General features: G+C 45.8%; 6 protein-coding genes across 9 annotated transcripts; 3 read left to right on the plus strand and 3 right to left on the minus strand.

Annotated features, from left to right (window-relative positions):
• Positions 1-17: 17 nt before the first annotated feature.
• LOC128771767 (cilia- and flagella-associated protein 206-like) lies at positions 18-3,593 on the plus strand. Its single transcript, XM_053887493.1, has 12 exons — positions 18-367; positions 540-623; positions 934-1,024; positions 1,082-1,270; positions 1,345-1,512; positions 1,597-1,814; positions 1,891-2,010; positions 2,077-2,263; positions 2,369-2,509; positions 2,728-2,897; positions 2,960-3,085; positions 3,309-3,593. Exons 1-12 carry the CDS (start codon positions 278-280, stop codon positions 3,528-3,530), a joined length of 1,806 nt encoding a protein of 601 aa, XP_053743468.1. The 5' UTR covers positions 18-277; the 3' UTR covers positions 3,531-3,593.
• ddx51 (DEAD (Asp-Glu-Ala-Asp) box polypeptide 51) lies at positions 3,170-7,401 on the minus strand. 2 transcript variants are annotated; one of them, XM_053887492.1, is made up of 16 exons: positions 7,231-7,401; positions 6,549-6,856; positions 6,335-6,462; positions 6,028-6,178; positions 5,819-5,964; positions 5,684-5,755; positions 5,514-5,620; positions 5,293-5,401; positions 5,083-5,225; positions 4,829-5,006; positions 4,602-4,717; positions 4,426-4,542; positions 4,095-4,196; positions 3,964-4,027; positions 3,733-3,867; positions 3,170-3,647 (listed from the first exon to the last, which is right to left on the minus strand). In XM_053887492.1, the coding sequence occupies exons 1-16, from the start codon at positions 7,251-7,253 to the stop codon at positions 3,627-3,629; spliced, it is 1,920 nt and encodes a 639-aa protein (XP_053743467.1). In that variant the 5' UTR covers positions 7,254-7,401; the 3' UTR covers positions 3,170-3,626. The 2 variants fall into 2 exon arrangements, with proteins under 2 accessions (XP_053743467.1, XP_053743466.1); XM_053887491.1 differs by having other exon boundaries at positions 5,684-5,964.
• Positions 7,251-11,476, plus strand: rad51 (RAD51 recombinase). Its single transcript, XM_053887495.1, has 10 exons — positions 7,251-7,671; positions 8,011-8,116; positions 9,210-9,347; positions 9,408-9,525; positions 9,606-9,697; positions 10,220-10,314; positions 10,562-10,675; positions 10,747-10,876; positions 10,942-11,063; positions 11,132-11,476. Exons 2-10 carry the CDS (start codon positions 8,033-8,035, stop codon positions 11,253-11,255), a joined length of 1,017 nt encoding a protein of 338 aa, XP_053743470.1. The 5' UTR covers positions 7,251-7,671; positions 8,011-8,032; the 3' UTR covers positions 11,256-11,476.
• LOC128771769 (uncharacterized) lies at positions 9,029-13,999 on the minus strand. Its single transcript, XM_053887496.1, has 4 exons — positions 13,683-13,999; positions 12,763-12,961; positions 12,540-12,659; positions 9,029-12,481 (listed from the first exon to the last, which is right to left on the minus strand). Exons 1-4 carry the CDS (start codon positions 13,867-13,869, stop codon positions 12,139-12,141), a joined length of 849 nt encoding a protein of 282 aa, XP_053743471.1. The 5' UTR covers positions 13,870-13,999; the 3' UTR covers positions 9,029-12,138.
• Positions 14,000-14,790: 791 nt separating this feature from the next.
• Positions 14,791-18,267, plus strand: LOC128771852 (regulator of microtubule dynamics protein 3-like). Of its 3 annotated transcripts, none has more exons than XM_053887664.1 (12): positions 14,791-15,339; positions 15,701-15,890; positions 16,003-16,146; positions 16,216-16,525; positions 16,594-16,696; positions 16,767-16,827; positions 16,882-16,957; positions 17,074-17,151; positions 17,221-17,319; positions 17,381-17,434; positions 17,500-17,577; positions 17,799-18,267. In XM_053887664.1, the coding sequence occupies exons 1-12, from the start codon at positions 15,138-15,140 to the stop codon at positions 17,847-17,849; spliced, it is 1,446 nt and encodes a 481-aa protein (XP_053743639.1). In that variant the 5' UTR covers positions 14,791-15,137; the 3' UTR covers positions 17,850-18,267. The 3 variants fall into 3 exon arrangements, with proteins under 3 accessions (XP_053743639.1, XP_053743641.1, XP_053743640.1); XM_053887666.1 differs by having other exon boundaries at positions 17,381-17,413; XM_053887665.1 differs by having other exon boundaries at positions 15,704-15,890.
• On the minus strand, positions 18,265-19,333 carry smim8 (small integral membrane protein 8). The gene is made up of 2 exons (XM_053887667.1): positions 19,115-19,333; positions 18,265-18,535 (listed from the first exon to the last, which is right to left on the minus strand). Exons 1-2 carry the CDS (start codon positions 19,241-19,243, stop codon positions 18,377-18,379), a joined length of 288 nt encoding a protein of 95 aa, XP_053743642.1. The 5' UTR covers positions 19,244-19,333; the 3' UTR covers positions 18,265-18,376.
• Positions 19,334-19,825: the final 492 nt, after the last annotated feature.

The following is a 19,825-nucleotide window of genomic DNA, read 5'->3' on the forward strand; positions in this document are numbered from 1 at the left end:
TCAACGTCTTGTAGACAGGTATTTGTCTGGAGTCACTTGAGTCAGGACACGCCACTATAGTTCATGTATATTAATTAAACCAGATTTTAAATATCAGTATGAATATAATGTAGTGACGCAATATAGAATATTTTTTCATTGTCGTGAAATGAAAATTCTAGAGAATAGCGGAAGCGGGTGTTGCCATGGTAAACAAACGCACCTGTCGGCGCCGTGTCGGGCTCTGCTTATAGCTGCTTAAAGTCGTGTTAAAGTTGTATCTTTGTTGTTGAGAGACATGGCAAACCTCAACGATGTTGTCGGTAAAATTGTTGGAGCGTGTGCGACGAGTGGACTGGACGTGTCGGATTCACTGGCGTCATTTCTGGTGAGCAAGCTAAAATGCTAACCGTTGCTAATTCTTATGCGCCGTTTAGTGGAACGTGAATGCAACTTTTACATTTGTGCCATTGGGACCATTCAATTTGAAAGTTCAATGAAAAATTCAGCGGAGCTGATGCTTGGTTCTTTATTGACAATTGTACAATCTGAAAGTACAGGTGAAAACGATTGCGTTGAATTCCGAAAATGGATTTGACGTGTCCCGAAAACTGACAGAAAAAGACGTGAGCAGACTGAGCGAGGTGAGTTTACGACACCGGAACAAAAATAATAGTCTTCTGAAACTGTGTGTGAAAGACCTTTTCCCCAGACGTTTATTTTGAAGGTTAATCATAAATAAATCAACCACTTAATTGAGAAACGCATAACATGAGAAGTATATGAGTTTTGTTATGTTTGAAAAAGATTTAATGCAAGAAATTAATCCATAACCAAGTATGTGTCTTGGAGTCTTATAATGGTATATAATTCATCAACGACAAATCTAGAAACTATTATAAATACAAGTATTCATCTTCACTTTTTCCACTTATTTTTATTATTTTGTTTCAGTTGGTGCTTAAAGAACTTGCAGCAAAGAGCAGTGTTTGTCTGGATACTATCAAAAGTCAAATATATTTCGCTGAAGAATACACTTCGAGAGGTACGTTTGTCAGGGAGGGTTCCATGTGATGGGATGCATGACTGTCAGTTGGTGCAGATGATGTGCTGGAGAGGATCCAGAGAGCACAAGAAAACCAACTGAGTCGACTGAGGACAGAACTCTTGGCCTGCAGAGCCCGGAGCAGCGAGGACCACAGCGCTCTTTACGGTCAAGTCATCTCTTACATGCTGCAGAGCTCTGGGATGGGCTCGCGTGCCGATGGCATCATCATTGGAGAGGTTGAAGGTAGAAAGGAACACCGTGAATGAGAGTGTGGAAGAATGTGTTGGTGACTGTTTTGCTTCTCTGTGCTGGACCAGCTGCCCTGCGCAGCGTCTTCCCTCCCTCTAACCTGGGGACCTTCCTGAAGCTCCTCCAGAGCGACAAAGAGAGGCAGCTGAAGGAGCTCGCCACGGTGGTGGTCGGGATCTGGCTTTTCAACAGAACCAGCAGGAAGAGCCCAAAAGAGGCCATTTTAAGAGAACTATGTAGGAACTTGTATATTAGTTATGACTAGTTCTGCTGTCAAATGAGAAACCAGTCACGCACTCTTGATGTGATCTATGCTGCAGTGTCCGCCAGTCGCCAGGATACATCACTGTTTACCTGTGAAGAAGTTGAGAAGGAGCTGATGACCGCACAGAGGTCGGTGTGGAAACACACGGCAGTGTTGGAGAAGATGACCAGGGGGGTGAGGGATGCGTCAGAGGGTGGCGCTGTTTCCCCGGTCCTCCTCAGACATGCGCTTTACAACGTCAGACAGCAGGAGAGGTTTCTCAAGCTGCTGCTGGTGAGCTGCTTCAGTGTGGTGCCTGCTGAGGAAGCTTGCTGAAGGGTGTGTCTCCCTCCCTCCCTCCCTCTGTCAGGCAGATGCCCGCGTGTCTATCCAGCATGCTGAAGAGCTGCAGCGCCAACTCTGGTCCCAGCTGGAGCTGCTAAACAAAACCGTGCAGACCGTGAAATCTGTTCCCACCACTAAAGTTTTTGTAAGCTTTTAAGGAATATTCACCCAAACACACACCGCTGACTTCACTCTGCTGGCTTGTGTGCAGCCGCTCTTTAAGATCCTATCCAAACTTTGGTCTGGACTTCGGGAGGAGGCGGAGGTTCTCAGCGCCTGCAGCAGGGTGATGTCGAAGCTGCGCTCCTTCTGCACCTCTGGGGTCCAGATTTTCTTTGATGCTGACCTGGACGGCTCGGAGGAGAGGACAGACGCGCAAAGACTGATGGACAGTTCTGGTATGTAAGTCAAGCAACAGTTTGATTCCAGTCTATTGAGGCGCTTTGTGCATTTGTTTTTCAGTGTTTCTTCCTAGAATTTTCATGAACTGATTCTGGTCGCAGGTGACTGTATTGATCCAGAGCAGATGGAAGACCAGGAGTGGCTTCTTCCTGGGACGACTGGGGGTTACTCTGATCAGCCGCTGCAGTTCAGTGGATTCTGTGGATACAGCCTGGTGACATCTGATGGTCTTCTACTGCCAGGTAAAGTTGCTGGATGTTAGATTTTTAATAATAAAAAATGAACATTTCTAAGAATATATGTACACTCTGAAGTTATTAATGCAGTTTTAGGAAATAGTCACAATTTTTCCAATGACCTTGCAATATATATAGATAGATCCGCTCGAGGGACAGTAAACTCTAATAGATTGTCATTTCTGTTGAAGATTAAGAAAAACCTGTATGTAAATGTCTGACAGGAAATCCATCCATTGGTGTTCTGAAGCACATGAACAAGTTCTATGCCTTCTCCTCCCGAGACGCCGCTCGGCTGTTCGCCCGCAGGCCGAGCTACTTCATCTCAGAGGTGGAAGAGAAAGCCAAGCGATCTCCGGAGCTGATTCGCCTGTTGCAACTGGACCTACTTTCTGTTAGTTGACGTGTCACTGCTGGTCTAGTCAGCAGTGAAGCCTCAACCGATCTCTGTTGCAGTCGGGACACCGTGTGGAGTCCAGGTGCGAGATGGGCACTCAGACTGATGTCCACCCAGTGGAGGCTCATGTGGACCGCGCCTATCACTGGAATGAGTGGGAGCTGCGCAGGAGAGCCATTCAACTGGTCAGACCCTTACAACTGGACACAGTCGGATACTTGACACAGTTTCTGAAATAACATTTCAACATACCCTTATTGAGTCAAAAAATATTACCGTGATGTTTTATTCCTTTTGTGTTCACACATTTGCCTAACATAACAGCAGACTGTTATTCCTTCTTAATTGTAAACTATAATGTAAGATCTAATACAATAACCGGGAGTAACGTTCTGCTTCCTCCTGCAGACGGACCTGCGCACCAAGGTCACACACTCAGCCCAGACCAGCAATAGTCACATGAGGCGAGAGAACTGCAGCCAGACGTGGAGAGTGAAGGAAAACTGCAGCCAGACCAGGAGAGACGGACACAGCAACGTGCCCCGACCCCAGGTTTACCTGGCCGGGGTGAGGGGACACAGAGTCGGCGGAGTGGAGAAAGTAAACCTGACCAGATGTGTCGAGGATTGATCAGCTTCAGGAGGGGGAGTCACTGAATTTTAGGATATACTCTGTGCAAACAAGGACATTTATTAAAAAGAAAAAAAAAAGCATCGCGTCAGTCCATCATTTCTGGAATTGTTCCTCCTGCAGACAAACAGACTGGATGAGTGTCGAAGCTCCAAACAGCAACAATCTCTTCTTCCATACAGTGGGTCATGTGATTTGTTACCTTAATAACAGTGGCCAACTCCTGCAGCACCTGTTCATATCTGGCCTCCAAACCTTTAAAGTTCTCAGCTTTTATTAAATGCTTCTGTATCCCAGGACTTCCGGCTTCTGCCACCATCGGCAGAAACTTTTCCAGCTGAGGGAGCAGACAAGAGGAGTTTGATGACATCACAGAGGTGGATGCTGTTTAACAATCATGTCAGTCCTCAGATCCGCAGGAGAGGAAACTCACTTGCACTTTGAGCAGGAAGGTGAAGGCCAGACCTGCTTTCCCAGCACGGGCTGTTCTTCCGATCCTGTTCGGAGGGAGAGAATCAGAATGAAATTGGTGGAAGGATGGTGTCTCTTCTGAGGGATCCTCACCTGTGGATGTAGGTCCTGATATACTGGGGTGCATCATAGTTCACCACATACTTCACCCCGCTGATGTCGATACCACGGGCAGCAGCATCGGTACTGATCAACCTTCAAGGGAAAAACTGTGATGATTAGCAACATATATCTTCAGTGTTTTTTTTTTGGCAAAACACCCAGGTTTAACAAGAAACATTTTTTTTGTCAAGCAACAAAACAATCGAATCCACCAAATAGTTCCCTCTTAAAATGGAATTCTCTCATGAGGAGTCATGTTTTCCCATTTTAAGTTGCACAAAACGCGCACAGTGAAGTGCTATTTCTCGTCTGAAAGACTCACAGTTGGATCTTCCCTTGTTCAAACTGCTTCAGAGTCTTCTTCCTCTCAGCTGGAGAAAGTCTAGAGGAGAACTCTGCAGCCTGGATGCCTCCAAAGAGCTGGACCAGCCGGTAGAGCCTGGCAGAAAGGAGCCATTAGGTCTCACAAACCAAAAGACAAGTCAGTGTGTGTCTCACCTGTGCGCGGCCTCTCTGGAGTTGGTGAAGCACAGGATGGGATGGAGCTTCATGCGCAGGATGAGATGGAGGATGTACAGAGGCTTTTTGCTCAGTGTGCACAGCATGTAATACTCCTGAAAGAAATCCACATAAATGCATGCTTTGAATGGGATTAACTGTATGTCACAGTGTCACTCCGAGATACAAATAAATATTTGATCAAGGTGCGTGTGATCGCTTCTTACCGTCAAACCCTGAGGAAAGTCAAATCGCTCCTGAGTCTGTTTGGCGCCGGCGGCCTGATCCTGGACTGAGCTGAAGAGGCGCGGCTGGTGGAGGCCGAGCTGCTGCAGCTTCTCTGGGTTCTGCGTGAGTGTTGCCGAGAAGAGAAGCTTCTGCAGCGGCATCTGAGGTGGGGACAGACTGCAGACACACAAGCCTGTTAGACCATGGAGCTACTGCTGCGGACATTGGTCTATTCTGTGTCAGGTCCACTGACCTGGCTGCTGAGACGAACGCCGGTTCAGTCCGCCTGAAGAGAGCCTTCTCCGCTCCGTCGCCTGACCTGTACACTGACTTGACCACCTGACTCAGCCAGGACTGGTGCATGCCGTCGATCATCCTGTCCGCCTCGTCGATAATCTACGGAAAGGAGGGACGAGCTCAGGGAGAGTGGGGAGCCAAACTTGTCTGTGTGTTACTAACGCACCAAGAAGCGGAGGTGTTCCAGGTTGAGGCCTGAGTTCTCATTAATGTGATCAACCAGGCGACCTGGAGTGGCCACAACGATGTCAGCCAAACTGCGTCGAGCCCCTCCTCTGGAGGACCGGCACACAGAAGATTTCAAGGCTCAGTGAGTAGCTGGATTCTCACTTGACAAAGGGATCGCTGACCTTTTTCTACATCCAGTCAAATGATCAGTTTCATTACCTGCATTCTGACAAAGACGCCTGCTCTGCCGCCAGTGACCTCTGACCTGCCAGCATCACCACCCTTAGCGACGTTCCCTCGGCATAAGACTTGAACACTTTACAGACCTGTTCAGGAATCACGTCTTATTATCGATGCCATTTCTCCTTCTTGTTTTCAGTAAGCAGCACCTGCTGGGCAAGTTCTTTCGTCGGAAGCACGGCCAGTGCTCTGACCTCACACACCACGCGCTCCATCAGCACCTGAGGAAGAAGCGGGTTTACAGCTACTTGATGTTTATTCTCACCAGCTGAAGGCCAGCTTACCTGTATGACAGGTATAACAAAAGCTAGAGTCTTGCCGCTGCCAGTTGGTGCTGAAACACACAGGTCTCTGGGCTTGTACCCCCCTCGTCCAATCAGCACCCCCTGCTGGGCGCTCTCCAGGATTGCAGGGATCACCTCTGCTTGCACTGTAGAAACAATCTCAGTCACCTGCTTCCTTCACCGTATATACGCGTCTGTGAACCACCTACCTGGGAAGAAGTGTTCCACGCCGTGGCTGCGTAGCTTGCTCAGCAGCTGAGCAGAAAGGTATTGGACCTCAGATATGGGAACCAGGTTGTTTTTAATGTCTCGCTGAATGAGGTCAGGCTGAGCCAGCCACTGAGGTAGGACTCTGTGGACCTGCGCAGACAGGAAGGAAATAATACTGCGACCCCCTTCCTTTCTTTATAAAATACACATAATGGTTTAAGCTGTTATATACTGATTTCATTATGTATTTTCTTCACTGGTCAGAAATTAAAAAAAAAATGCAATATAAAATATACATAAACGCACCTTTTGAATTGGCTTGTTCTCAAAACCTCCCAGAACTGTGAAGCTAGAGGGAACTGAAGAAAGGTTTTTGTTTTCTCTTTCTTCGTCTTTGCCATCTTTCACTGGGACCGAAGTGTCTGACAGTGGAGCTGTGGTGAATGAAGTCAGGGATTAGAAAGCACCTCAGCTGACATCAAAAAACACTTAAATATATCTCGCAGACGCACACACACACCTGACTGAACTTCCTTCAGTTTTTCCTTCTTCTTTTTTTTCTGCTTTTGCTCCTTCACCGGCTCCTCAACTGAGTCCAAGATACTGGAAGTTAAGGGTTCTGCCTTCCTCTGTTTTTTCATTTGACTATCATGGCTGTCATCTGATTGGGCTCTTCTTTTCGTCTTCTGTTCGTCAACAGCAACAAGTGTTTCTGTTGACGGAGGTTTCTGGTTCTGCTTGTCCTTTGCCTTCTGCTGAAGCTTGGCGAGCAATGCTTGCGAGCGGGACTGTGCTGAGGCTGTGAGTTCCTCATCCTCCCCTTGATACCTGAGGGTGAAGTGAATGGAGTCACACAGAGATATGTCCATTAGAAGATGTCACATGACTTTGGTCAAGTATAAAGCAATGTATAAAATGAAAAGCATGGGGTTGGCTGAATCCTGAACACTTAAAACGCTACACAATACATTGAGGTTAGACACATTTAAAGGGAAATATCTCCACTAAACGAGGCCTCATACTTATTTTGATCAGTGGATTTTACGTTTATTCGTTCGTGTAACCAGACTGTCCTTTCTCCTACTCGAATTATTCATGACTCTAATGAGAATTATCGCCTTCATAGCAGCATGCAACTTCATATCAAAGACAATGATGTAAAAAAAATAAATACCACGCTCAGCAACAAAACTCCGACCTACCTGTTCACTTGAAACAGCGACATGTTTGACAGTTCAGCACCAAAAAGCAGCTGCGGTCTCGCAACAGCTCTCCAGACAGAATTCTACTGAATTACAAACTCTAATATAATGAATACAACTCAGTAAATCAATCGCTAATCGCATGTTTACAGCGCCATGTGATCGTCACTATGGGTCGCAAATTGATGACGCCATATGCGACGTCCGCCTGCTTAATAGATCGAATATTTTTTATAATTTATATAATTATCCATTCATATCTATTATATTAATAGGAATGAATGAAACATAATGGGAAATTCTTAAAAAAAATTCTTGTAAGAATACATTTCAACATACGGGTAACGTTACGTGATTACGTCACAAGCTACGTTGTTTCCGTGGACGCGCGGGAGTGTTTGAGCTCGAACATCCGCTCTTACAAAACAAGCAAGTCAAGAGGTATGTGGACTCGTCGCATGTGAAACTGTCGTTTATTTACTCGAATGCTTAACAACGATTCACAAATACTTTCAAATAGGGATGAATTTGTTCTCGGGGCTGTAACAGTGTCGGTCATATTCAAGTCAAGTGACGCCTGGGTGGGACATGACTCCAAGATACGACCTTAGTGTTACATTGACTGATAAAAGAGCGATCAAGAATATAGCATGGCACTTTGTTTGAAGAAAGAGCTGTCACTGACACTGTCATTTCTTTTGTGGCAACATTAAAAAGGCATACTAGTACATTTAATAGAGAATAAATCCGCTAAGCTGGATCATAAACCTATCTTTGCAGCATTTCCCCCCACAGCTGGATCATGGCGATGAGGAGTGAGGCCCAGATGGAGGTGCAGGTGGAGGAAGAGGAAAGCTTTGGTCCACAGCTAATTTCCAGACTAGAGGTGCGCATCTGATATTTTTTTTGTGGAAACGCTTTTAGGGCGCTTTTCACACTAGGGGTTCTGTCTCGAGACACAGCTCTTTCGGCTCAGAAGTCCGAGATGTGAACGTAAGTGAGTCGGGTTTTGGCCGCCGACTTGATCCTGGCTGGAGAGCAGCACTTTGTTTTGGGAAACTCTCAGCAGGTGGCGAGCTTCTCGCCTCAGGCGACTCAGCGCTGGATGCCGGAAACTACGTGTACAGCATGACTCCACACAAACATGATAAATGCCAGGCAGTTAAGGGTCTGATCGCTGTCTGGGCAGACAGCATTGTTCAAAAACAACTTCTTAAACTCCCAGAACACAGAGCTGCAGGAAAATTGTGAAACTCCGGAGCACAGCACAGGGAAGTAGTACGGGACTCGCAATACGTGTTTTCGCCTTTATTAGGCTGATAAACACCTGATTTTATTGACTGACAGATTTGCTTAAATGAATAATGCTGCGCTCTACAGTAACTATTTTCACTGCTGTGATCTGCAGCTGTCTCCATGAGTACAGCGAAGAGGAAAGATGCAGATTTTCCCCAAGTTACGCCAAGTTACGTCCCCAAGAAGATCACCAGACTAGTCATTGATCATTTCTGATGTCAGGATCTGTGCTTAAATGATTAAAACCTTCTCGATCGTCAGTAATCTCTCGCTGTGTTCAACGTGTTGCCAGAGCAGCGTTGATCAATCCGCGGCGCTCGCGTAATTTTCCTGCAGCTCCCGGCTGTACACCTCAGTGTTCTGGGAGTTTGAGAAGTTGTTTTTGTACGACATTGTCCGCCCAGACAGCGATCAGACGCTTTACTGGCTCCCGAGACAGAACGCTGCAGTGCAGTTAGCTAGGAGAGAACAGCACCACTACTGTTGTTTGTATCACACTTCTTCTGTCTTTTTTTATTATTCACATACAGCACACAGTCATCAAACAATACAGGCGCCACCTATTGTTCACTCGGCATGGCGTCCAATATTTACGACAAGTACCATTAAATATCCTTCCATGAATACGGCTAACCTACTGAAGATGGTGTCTGGATTAAGCCAATGCTCTTATTATTATGCAGCAATGTGGAGTCAGTAGCAGTGATATCAAGAAACTGCAGGATGCAGGGTTCCACACCATTGAGACGGTGGCCTACACACCTACGAAGGAGCTGCTTAACATCAAGGGAATCAGCGAGGCCAAAGCTGCTAAAATTCGGGTGAGAAGTTTGGTGTGAAAAGTGGCGAGTGAACCATATTAATGCTAACATTTGTATCAGACTGAAGCCGTGAAGTTGGTGCCCATGGGCTTTACCACCGCGACAGAGTTTCACCAGAGAAGGGCGGAAATCATCCAGATCTCAACAGGCTCAAAAGAGCTTGATAAGCTCTTGCAGGGTGTGTAGGGTCTCCTTGCTTTGTTGTGAAAGGACTTATGGATGAGAAAAGGATGAGCTTGAATGTCTTGTGCTGTGTAGGCGGGATTGAGACTGGGTCCATTACCGAAATGTTTGGAGAGTTCAGGACGGGGAAGACGCAGCTGTGCCACACTCTCGCAGTCACATGCCAGGTAATATTGTCATCTATTTTGAATCTATAATTCATATCTAATTGAATTACTACAAGTCGCTCAAGTGTCGGAATAGTAAAAAAAATGCTACAGGAAGAAGAAAAAAACACCACTAAATGCAGACTCTATTGAAATGTTGCAGTGAATAATCTGGAGGGAAAATGCGTTTTGTTAGAAAAACTCCCACTGAAGATAAAAGAGGAATAGAGAAATAAGGAGAATATAATGTTACTCAGAAAAACACACTGAATAAAAGAATACAATGAAAACATACTAATAGTAATATGATCAATAAGTCAATATGGTTATTGCACTAAAAGAACTACTGCACATAATAATATTGTGATTATATTGGGAATAGAAATAAGTTATTCCTGAGTTCTATGATGAATGCATGATCAATACAGGACAGGATTCGAAGCAGGAAATGTCTCGCAGACTATACAAAATGTGGATGTTTTAATGCATAAGTATAGCTAGGAACAAAGCAAGTGTTTTGCTAAGTGGGAGTCTGCTCCACAGCTGCCCATCGATCAGGGAGGAGGAGAAGGTAAAGCCATGTACATTGACACAGAGGGAACGTTCAGACCAGAGAGATTGCTGGCTGTTGCCGAGAGGTAAGTCCACAGCCCAAGAGGAATCTGTTACTCACATATTATGGGATATTTTGCTGTTGATTCCAATACTTTTTTAGCATTTGAAATAGAATTCATCACAATGAGTTCAGTCCGACGGCAGGTGGCAAAAGCATCAGATCATGACCTAACCCTTTCATAGTCCGACACATGTCGAAAGAACAGTGTCGTTTCCTGTTTTCATGAAACTTCATGAATCGCATTTTTACCCTTCTCTATCTGCAACTAGATACGGGCTGGTCGGCAGGGACGTGTTGGACAATGTCGCTTACGCTCGAGCCTTCAACACCGACCATCAGACCCAGCTGTTGTATCAAGCTTCAGCCATGATGGCCGAGTCCAGGTAAGTCAGGTGGTTTCTTCTATAGCTTTGGGAGTTTATAGACCGTGTGTGTATGTGTGTGTGTGAGACAGGTATGCGCTGCTGATCGTGGACAGCGCCACAGCTCTGTACAGGACGGACTACTCGGGCCGGGGGGAGCTGTCAGCCAGACAGGGACATTTAGGCAGGTTTCTGCGGCTGCTGCTCAGACTGGCAGATGCGGTGAGTGAGCTGCAGAATCTCATCACCTCTCAGCTGTTCTGAGCACATCCTGCTTCTTTCTCCAGTTTGGTGTCGCCGTGGTGATCACAAACCAGGTGGTAGCCCAAGTAGACGGGGCGGCCATGTTCTCCGCAGATCCCAAGAAGCCGATCGGTGGCAACATACTCGCTCACGCCTCCACTACACGGTATGATCACCTGGTGTCCTCCCTCTCCAGTGAAGAACCTCTAACTAATACTCTGTCGCCATCTGCAGTTTATATCTGAGGAAAGGTCGGGGAGAAAACAGGATCTGCAAAATCTACGACTCCCCCTGTCTGCCAGAGGCAGAAGCCATGTTTGCCATCAATGCTGACGGAGTGGGAGATGTCAAGGATTGAATGTTTTAAACTGACGGCCACCTCCCTGACAACTCCAGTACATGAGAAAAGTCATCGCAAAAGTTATCTTGTTGCATATATTTTATTTTTGAGTGTTTTTTTTTTACGCTTGAAAATAATTTCAGTTAACATTTCTGTTGACGGTGACGGTGTTGACGGCTTTTTTCTGTAGCCTCTTTTCCTTTCTCCACTCAAACTGTAAATTAAACTGCGAACGATTAAGTCTGTTTAGATTTTTTTTTCATCTGGTTTATTGTCACAGACGTCTCTGCACACCTCACCAAGTTGACTGAGAAACTCACAATCGCAGCTGTGTTTTATTTGTGGCTTTGAAAGGCATCAGAAATCAAAGGGTTATAAGTTTATGGTTCCCTGTAAACTACAGAGTGGATTTTTTGATCAGGTGGATCTGGATATTAAAAGTTGTTAATGATTTAGTGCTACATAAAGTTAGATTCTAAGAAAAATGTATTGCGTGACTGGGACCTCCTCTGATCCAACAACTTGATCACCAAGACTCATGCAGTAAGTAGATCCTAGCGGAAAAGGTTAGATCTCTCAGCGCTCGCGTCGCCTGTGCCATACTATGAGGCTTCATGAAACACCATTTCCAGAGCCCACTAGATGGCGCTATCTGCTCAAAAATCTTTGGATTTGAACAGCTTCACATCATTTTTAAACCCAGAGTGCCCCCTACTGAGCTCTGAAAATGAGGTGTTTCATGAAGCCTCATAAGCGCATCACTACTAAATTGAGGACACATGTTGTAGTAATCGTCAGGTGTTGAAAACGGTCCAGAAACTTCGCTAATCTCAGCAGGACTTCCCCGCCTGAAGTCAGAGGGAGAGACACCTCCAAGGCCAAATTAGTACGGGTGTCCAGCTCAGGTTGAATTCTTGTCCCAGAGTCGCGCAGCTCGACTGTGAGCCAGCAGGAGGCCCAGGTCAGTGCTGGGGTCCTCTACCAGCATCTTCAGCTCCCTCGCTGGACTTGCCTTGTTCTTCTGTGACTGCTGCAGCTGCTGGAGAGAGGCGGAACTCTGCATCCCTATCTCTTCCGGGATCATCTTCAATTCTCTCTCCAAGCCCCACTTTCTATCTGCTGGTTTGGTCTCTCTCGCGGCCTTCACCTGCCTCTGCTCCATCTGGACATCCGTGTCTGTCTCCCCCTCCTCTCTGTCTGTCTCTTTATCTGTGTATTCCGACTCAGTGTAACCGGTGGAGTACCTGGGAGACACGCAGGCTGTCAATGACGTGGATCGCCCCGATATTTGTCAAGACTTACCCTTTATCGACTGTTTGAGTGGCAGTGAAGTTGGAGGAGCTGGAGCCGGCAGAGTCGTCCTGCTCTCCGTGGACGAGGTGAGGCCATCGCCGCCCCCTCTGGTTCTCCTCTACACCCTTTCTGTATAAAAAAGACAAAGACGTCAGTGAGACCCAATGGAGAGTTGTCTGTCTGATGGTTCCTTCTGACCACAGCAGCTTTGAACATAAGGATTATCACTCACTTCACGTCCTGGATTATCTGGGCGGCGATGTTTTGAAGGCCGCGGCTCAGCTCGGTCACCTCCAGCCTCAGTGTGGACACAAAGTTTCGGACCTGGTCCAGCTGGTTCCGGAGTTCCAGCTGCTGCTCAGGTGACAGACCCTGGACCACGGCCTCCACCGAGGACAGGACCTGTTGCTGCTGCTGCTGGAGGTCAGCTTCTGCAGGAGATACAGGTGATGTTCCCTCATCAATTCCTGGTGACTGTGGTCGACTTTTTGCTTTTTAAAAAACACTAATAATGTGTCCAATTTCTGGTTAATGTCACCCTAGACACATTTGTATCAATAGATCTCTAGAATATGCCATAGAATATTAAAATTAAAATTTGGAATGTTTTTCTTTTTTTTTTTTTAAACCATGTAATAACCACTTTGAATTATCTCGATATAACAAAGTTCATTTCCTCTTGTAACATATTACATTTCTCTTTATTATCTAAATAAAACAGACGTTTTTTCTTGAGATAACATAAATAGTGAATGAGTCTGATGGTGGCGCACTGGTTCATCCAATTTTGACGCTTTTATTCAACAGTCTTTATTATGTCGGGAAAAAACAAGAAAAAATCTACGGCTGTTCTGAATTTCCAACCATTCTTCCATTATATAATTTTAATTCCAGTCAAAATAAATAACATTTCAAAATGAATTGACATTTATTTTCAAACATATACAGAGAACAGAATGCACTAATGTCGATTACTAAAATAAAAACAAACTATTTCAATTATTTTGATGGACAAAAAAAAAAAAAAAAAAAAATGTAAATTTTGACCATTTATTTTAACTCAACCACATTGTTATGCTGCACATGAATTAGGACTGAGATTGAAATAAACAATGAAAATGTGATGGTAGTGAAATATTGTTCTGCACAGACCGTGAGCCTGGGTCTTGTCCCATGCTGATGTGTTCCGTCCACCCCAGCCAGACAGCTTCGCTGCCCGAGTCGACCTGTGTCTCCGACTTCTCCTGCTGCACTCGCGGTAAAGAATGAAGGCCACCAAGCTCAGACCCGCCGTGGCTCCGACTGCCAGTCCGACTAACGCCCTCCTCGACAGGATCATGACCCTGCACGATGCTGGTTTGTCTTGTTAACCGCTACTATCAACCCAATTTAGGTGCATATCTTCACCTACTCGACCACTACTGTCCTCCGAATGGGGTCCAGGTTCCAGATTAATGACTGCCTCTCACTTTTAATCATCTTCATCGCCTTTGATGGCTTTTTATCAGCTTCACCATGTTTTCATCGCCTTTGATCCGACTTATATGTCACTTAGCTCTTGAAAACAGACCAACTTTATCCAAAAAGTCTTCAACGGCTGTGTTGTAAACTGGCATTAAGTTATTTTAGTTTTATTTTTTCTTTCAATGAGACTATTAAAAATATGGATATATAATGTTGATGAAGTGAAGTTGTTTTGCCTCTAAATCATTATTTATTTTTTTTTAAATAGAGATTTAGATTTACTTATTTAAACTAAAGCTCTTTTAATGGCTTGAAAATATTTGTATAAGAATTTCAAGTGCATTCAGAGTTGTGGAAACCCTGGTCATTGTGTAGTGAAAAACCTCCCTGAACAAAAGCAAACAGATGCTTTTGTTTGCTTTTGTTCAGGGATTCCTCCATGTTTGTTGTTGTTGTTCTCATCCTAGCTGCCACGTGTCTTGTGCATCAGTGTGATCAGTGGACCAGGAACTCCTGCACTGACAAAGGTTCCCTGTTGTCTGGAGAGCAAACTGTTCAATTATTATTATTTTTTTTGGGGGGGTTGCTAAATGAATACGTGTCAGTACATCCCCAGAACTGTAGGTGGCAGTACACATTCAAAGATTCAAAGGAGTTGTGACAGAATATTATCAGCAAAACAAGGCAAGGCCTTCAAAAGTAGTAATATATAGATATGTATATAAGGAATAATATGGATGCATGATTCGCTTTAATCCGGCAATTCTTAAACGCATTACTCTCCTCGCCATTATTTTGACAAGCGAAAGCGGAAGTTGTTTTCCCACGCGTCCGCCTCGATGTCAAGCGATGTAGCAACTGCAGGTGGTGAAGCGAGACGCTCTTTATTTCAACAGTTTTCGAGTCCGAGTCTTATTAGATACTTGGCGCGTGCGTGTGGGAACGAGAGCATGACGACGCCATGGAGACGCTGCTGGGCGCAGTAGTTTTCTCCTCGCCGTAGAGTTGCGTCACCGGTGACACATCGAGATCCTTGGTGACAAAACAGCCTTAAAACACCGAGGAGGTGATGTAGAATCGCTAGGAGCATAAATGCGCTTTAATTGATCACAGAGTACGTCATATTTCAAGTGGATCGAAGGAATGCTCGACGCGGCCATGAGGACCAGGGTGGTGGGTTTAGCTATCGGGGCGACGGCGGGTTTGGGTTTGCTCGCCTTCATCATCTACCGGGAGGTGAAGAGGAGGAGACGCCAGAGACCGATGCTGGACACTCGGACACACACCCGGCTGTGTGACGCTGCGGACGGAGCTGCCTTGCTGCAGGACACGCTGGACGCTCAGGGTAAGCGTGTGTTTATGAGCCGTTTGTCCTGGCTGCCCATCCGTGTTTATAATCCACTGTACTTTCAAACCAACTATACACTATATATTAATGCGTTTTTTTTTAATCATGTATTTGTGTTACTATTGAAATATTTCATACTTTTTAATGGGTACAACTACTTGTCCGTTACGTCATTGAAGGCAAAACCAGGTTTACGTCAACCTATATATATATATATATATATATATATATATATATATATATATATATATATATATATATATATATAATGATGTAACCTTCCGACATGGCAGTGATTTCCTTTGCATTTTGGTGAGACATCATGTAGCTGGTGGCCACAAGTGGTTTGTGCTTCCAGAAGCAGAGGCCCAGCAGCAGGCTCTGGCAGCTGTGGAGGCGGTGGTCCAGGGTCTTTCTCCAGAGCAACAAATAGGGATCAGAAACCAACTGGACCAGGTTCTGAACTGTGTGTCCACGCTGAGGTCGGAGGTGGCAGAGCTGAGGGGCGGCCTGCAGGACATCGCTGCTCAGATCATTCAGGATGTCAAGTGAGGCTCTATTCTTGAGAAGAGTCAGAATTACGAAGGGCACGTTATCGGTTCTGGTTTGAAAAGGAACCTAGTGTGACCTGCTGCTGACCTGTCTGTCGTTCGCCTCCAGAAAGGGTGTGGAGGACAGCCAGAAAGGCCGGCGGCGACGGCACGTCATTCACAGAGAGCGCGCCGACTCTACAGGCTCCAGCTCCATCTACTTCACCGCCAGCCAGGGAGTCGCCAGCACATTCGAAGAGACCAGTGAAGGAGGGTAAGTCAAGGGAACACAACTGTCCTCACATTTATTATCTGGGATGAATTATATCGCAAAACTCAAAAGGTACTCGACGGCGTACGCGGAGTCGGACTACACCGACAGAGACACTGACAGAGAGGAGGGGGAGAGAGAGGCGGAGCAGGACTCCGAGGAGGAAGATCAGAGCTGTGCCACGGTCCTCACCCTACGCCAGGAGGACTCTCAAGATGAAGAGGAGGGTCCAGAGGAGCATGAGGAGAAGTCACTTCAGGTCCTTATGGAGGCGCCCAGCGTGGAGCTGGCTCTGCTGCTGGCCCAGAGTGACATCCTGCACACAGGGGACGCCAGCCTAAAGGCAGAGGGCTACAGGCTGCTGATGGATAACAAAGCCGAGGTGGGGGATGAGTGGAAGAGTGTGGCCGCCGTTTTTTTTTTTTTTTTTTTAAGTCTTCTGTGTTTCAGTACGGGGACAGCCGTGAGTTTCTATGGCGAATGGCTCGTGCCTACTGCGACATGTATGACTCCGCTCAGACAAAGCAAGAGAGGAGGTCCTACGCACAGCAGGGTGAGCAATATCAGAAATGCAGTGTTCTCCTCCCACAAGACACTGAAGATAAGCACGGTACTGACTGCAGGTCTGGAGGAGGCGGAGCTGGCGCTGAAGAAGAGCGACCTGAACGCAGAGTGTCACAAATGGTGAGAGAGGTTGGTTATCAGAAGTTTCCGGGCTCAGCTGTTGGCTCCCCGCAGGTGCGCCATGGCCAGCGCTCTCAGCTCCCAGCACGAGAGCATGCACGGCAAGATGAAGAGCGGCCACATTCTCAAGGTTTGTGCTACAACCTCGTGGTGCTCAGCACACCAGCACATCTGTCCTCTGGGAGGCACTCTCTGCTCTAAAATGCTTTTGAAGTGTCATTGATCAGGAAATGTTTTCTGTTTCAGGAGCACCTGGATCGAGCCCTGGCCCTCAAAGAGGACGACCCCATGTGCTTCTTCCTGCTGGGCAGGTGGTGCTACCAGGTGAGTAAAAGGACAGAACCCCCACCGAGCCATGTCTCCTTTCACTCAATCTTTTCTGGGTGTGTGCAGGTGGCAACTCTGGACTGGCTGGAGAAGAAAGCCGCTGCAGCTCTGTACCCGTGCCCCCCCTCTGCGACCCTGCGCGACGCTCTTGATAACTTCCTGAAGGTAGACCACAGTCCTCCCCACCTCAGCTTCAGTGTTGAGTATTTTTTGTTTCACTCCTCAGGCTGAAGAACTGAGTCCTGGGTTCTTGAAGACGGTGAGACTTTACATCGCCAAGGTACCCTCTCAATGATGACTCCGTCTGTCCCGGTGTCTGACTTTGCTGTTGTTCACTCTGACTAGTGCCACAAAGAGCTGGGAAACCTGAATGAGGCTGCGCTCTGGATCAAACAAGCTGGGAATATGCCTGCTAATAGTCATGTGAGTTGCAATGTGGAATTGAGATGGGCTGAAGATTTTAGAGCAGATAGCGCCATCGACTGGGCTCTGAAAATGAGGGCACTTTTTTCACGAAAACCTCATGAGCCCGTCAATAATGGGATGTAAAGTATCTATGGAAACAATTCCTTTCTTCTTAGCTCTTCAGCAGACTGGCTAAGATGCTTGTAAACAATGAGCTGATGATCAGTTTCTGTTTCCAGGATGAAGAAAACGCTCTCCTGGAGGCAGAGCTTGGGATCAAAGATGAGTAAAACCAGGAAGGTCTGCGGATTGGCCGCGCCATCTGCCAGTCAAGTTCAACAGTCACTGTGAACTTTATAAATGTTTTCTTTAAAGTATTTTCTATTTATTGGTTTGTGGTTGAACGTGAATAAAGAACATTTCAAACTCGGAAAGGTGAACAGTTGCCTCGTGGTGTCATGAATGGAGTCCAGATGATGTAGTTTAAACATGTAAATACTCGCTAATGTTAGTGTGAAAAAGCAGAACTGCTGCCGCGCTTCAGGGTTATGTATTTATTTGATCTTAATATTCAGTTCACACTTGAACTGTTGTACCGTCACTGTGTGAAACTGCCTTCTGATCAGTTCTAACTCAAATATTTTCATTTGACCGATTATTCTAATGTGTTGCTATTTATGTGGAGAGTGGAATAAAGTGCTATGATTCCTTCTGCGTCCTTTCCTGCGTCACCTCAGCTCAACTTCAGCTGATCACCTTTATTCACTTTTCCAGTGTGAACACGTGTACAGTTTTCTGTCCTGCATCAGTCCACGCTCTAGTCCCACTTGGACGTTTTCCTGCGGGTGTATCGCTCCCCGTGACTGTCCACAGCCTCATACAACTGCTGCTCGTTGTCTTTCATGGCGTGCAGGTATCCCAGGTAACCCACGCACAAGGTGATGGTCACCAGCCCGAAAACCATCACCGGCTTATTCTGTCAGATGGAGAAATATCAAAATATTCAGTTGCTGTGCAAACACTTCACTATCCGTCCATATTTACTTAATAAAATCTGACTAAAGCGACAAACGATGCTTTCCATAAAACACGTAATATTGTATGAATAAAACAAAACATACTGTAACATGTAACCCATACGATTGTGGCTTACTTTAATGTTCTTATTTCTTATGGGGCTTCAAGAAACACTGTTCTTGTTTACAGAGCTCAGTAGGGGGCGCACTTGGTTTAAAAATGATGGGAGGTTTCATCAACATGGTTGTTAAAACCCAAAACTTTTAGAGCAAATAACGCCATGTAGTGGGCACTGACAATGAGGTAAGTGTTTCATGAAGCCTCATCAGCCCAGTATTTTTTTTACTTGCAGGTCCTCAGCTCTGCGTCTCTTTGTCGCCATCTTGTGGTCATTTTTCCTTTATTAATTTCACCAAAATAAATATTTTTAGATTTGTTGTCAGGCCAAATAAAAGACGTACTACTAGAAAAAGAATCGAACAAAAGCCCGTGTTGTTCTATTAATGTGGATTAACGTCACACTATGGACTTGACTCACCGGTTTGATGAAGAGTTCAGGGTTCACCGCTCGGAATAGTGTCGTGGTCGTTGCTCCGCGAAGTCCCGGTGTCCTGAAGCCTTTCTCCCCGGCGGCCTCGCTGCCTTTACCGGCCTCCTTTTCTACCATGCTGCGCCGCGTTAGCGTCCCAACTTTAATGACTCTGAGGAATCACTTCGACATTGTTGTCATTCAAGAGGACCGTCGCAGTGAGATGACGTAGGCGTCGAAGAAGCGAGAAGTTGTCCTGCTGCTGCCAGTGCCCCCTTGTGGCCATAGTCCGGTAAACAACAGTTGGATTCGATTTAAATATGCTTTATTTGTTCAATATCGGGTGAAATAATGCATGTGCGCTCCATTTACAGTTGTTCACCTAATAGAAATTGTGTAATGCACGACACAGTAATATCTTTGACACACAACGGCTTGTTAAACTTCGTTTTTCTGTACATGTTTTGAGTGTTTTGGAGGTTCCAGGTATCAAATGCAGCGCCACAGGAACCGAGACATCGCTACATTGCTTTGCAAAATTAACTCCTTTGTCCTCAATAGAAACAGAATAGTAACGTCCCAGATAATGGTACTGAAATAGTAAGAAATCGTGAGACAGTTTAAAAATAAAAATCGAACCACAGTACGTTTTACTTTGTAGTCTCTTCATGAATGATTTTGATCCCGGGCCTTGTTTGTCGGAACATGGCTGCAACCTCA

This window comes from Synchiropus splendidus, chromosome 15 (genome assembly GCF_027744825.2).
Source record: "Synchiropus splendidus isolate RoL2022-P1 chromosome 15, RoL_Sspl_1.0, whole genome shotgun sequence".
Taxonomy (NCBI): domain Eukaryota; kingdom Metazoa; phylum Chordata; class Actinopteri; order Syngnathiformes; family Callionymidae; genus Synchiropus; species Synchiropus splendidus.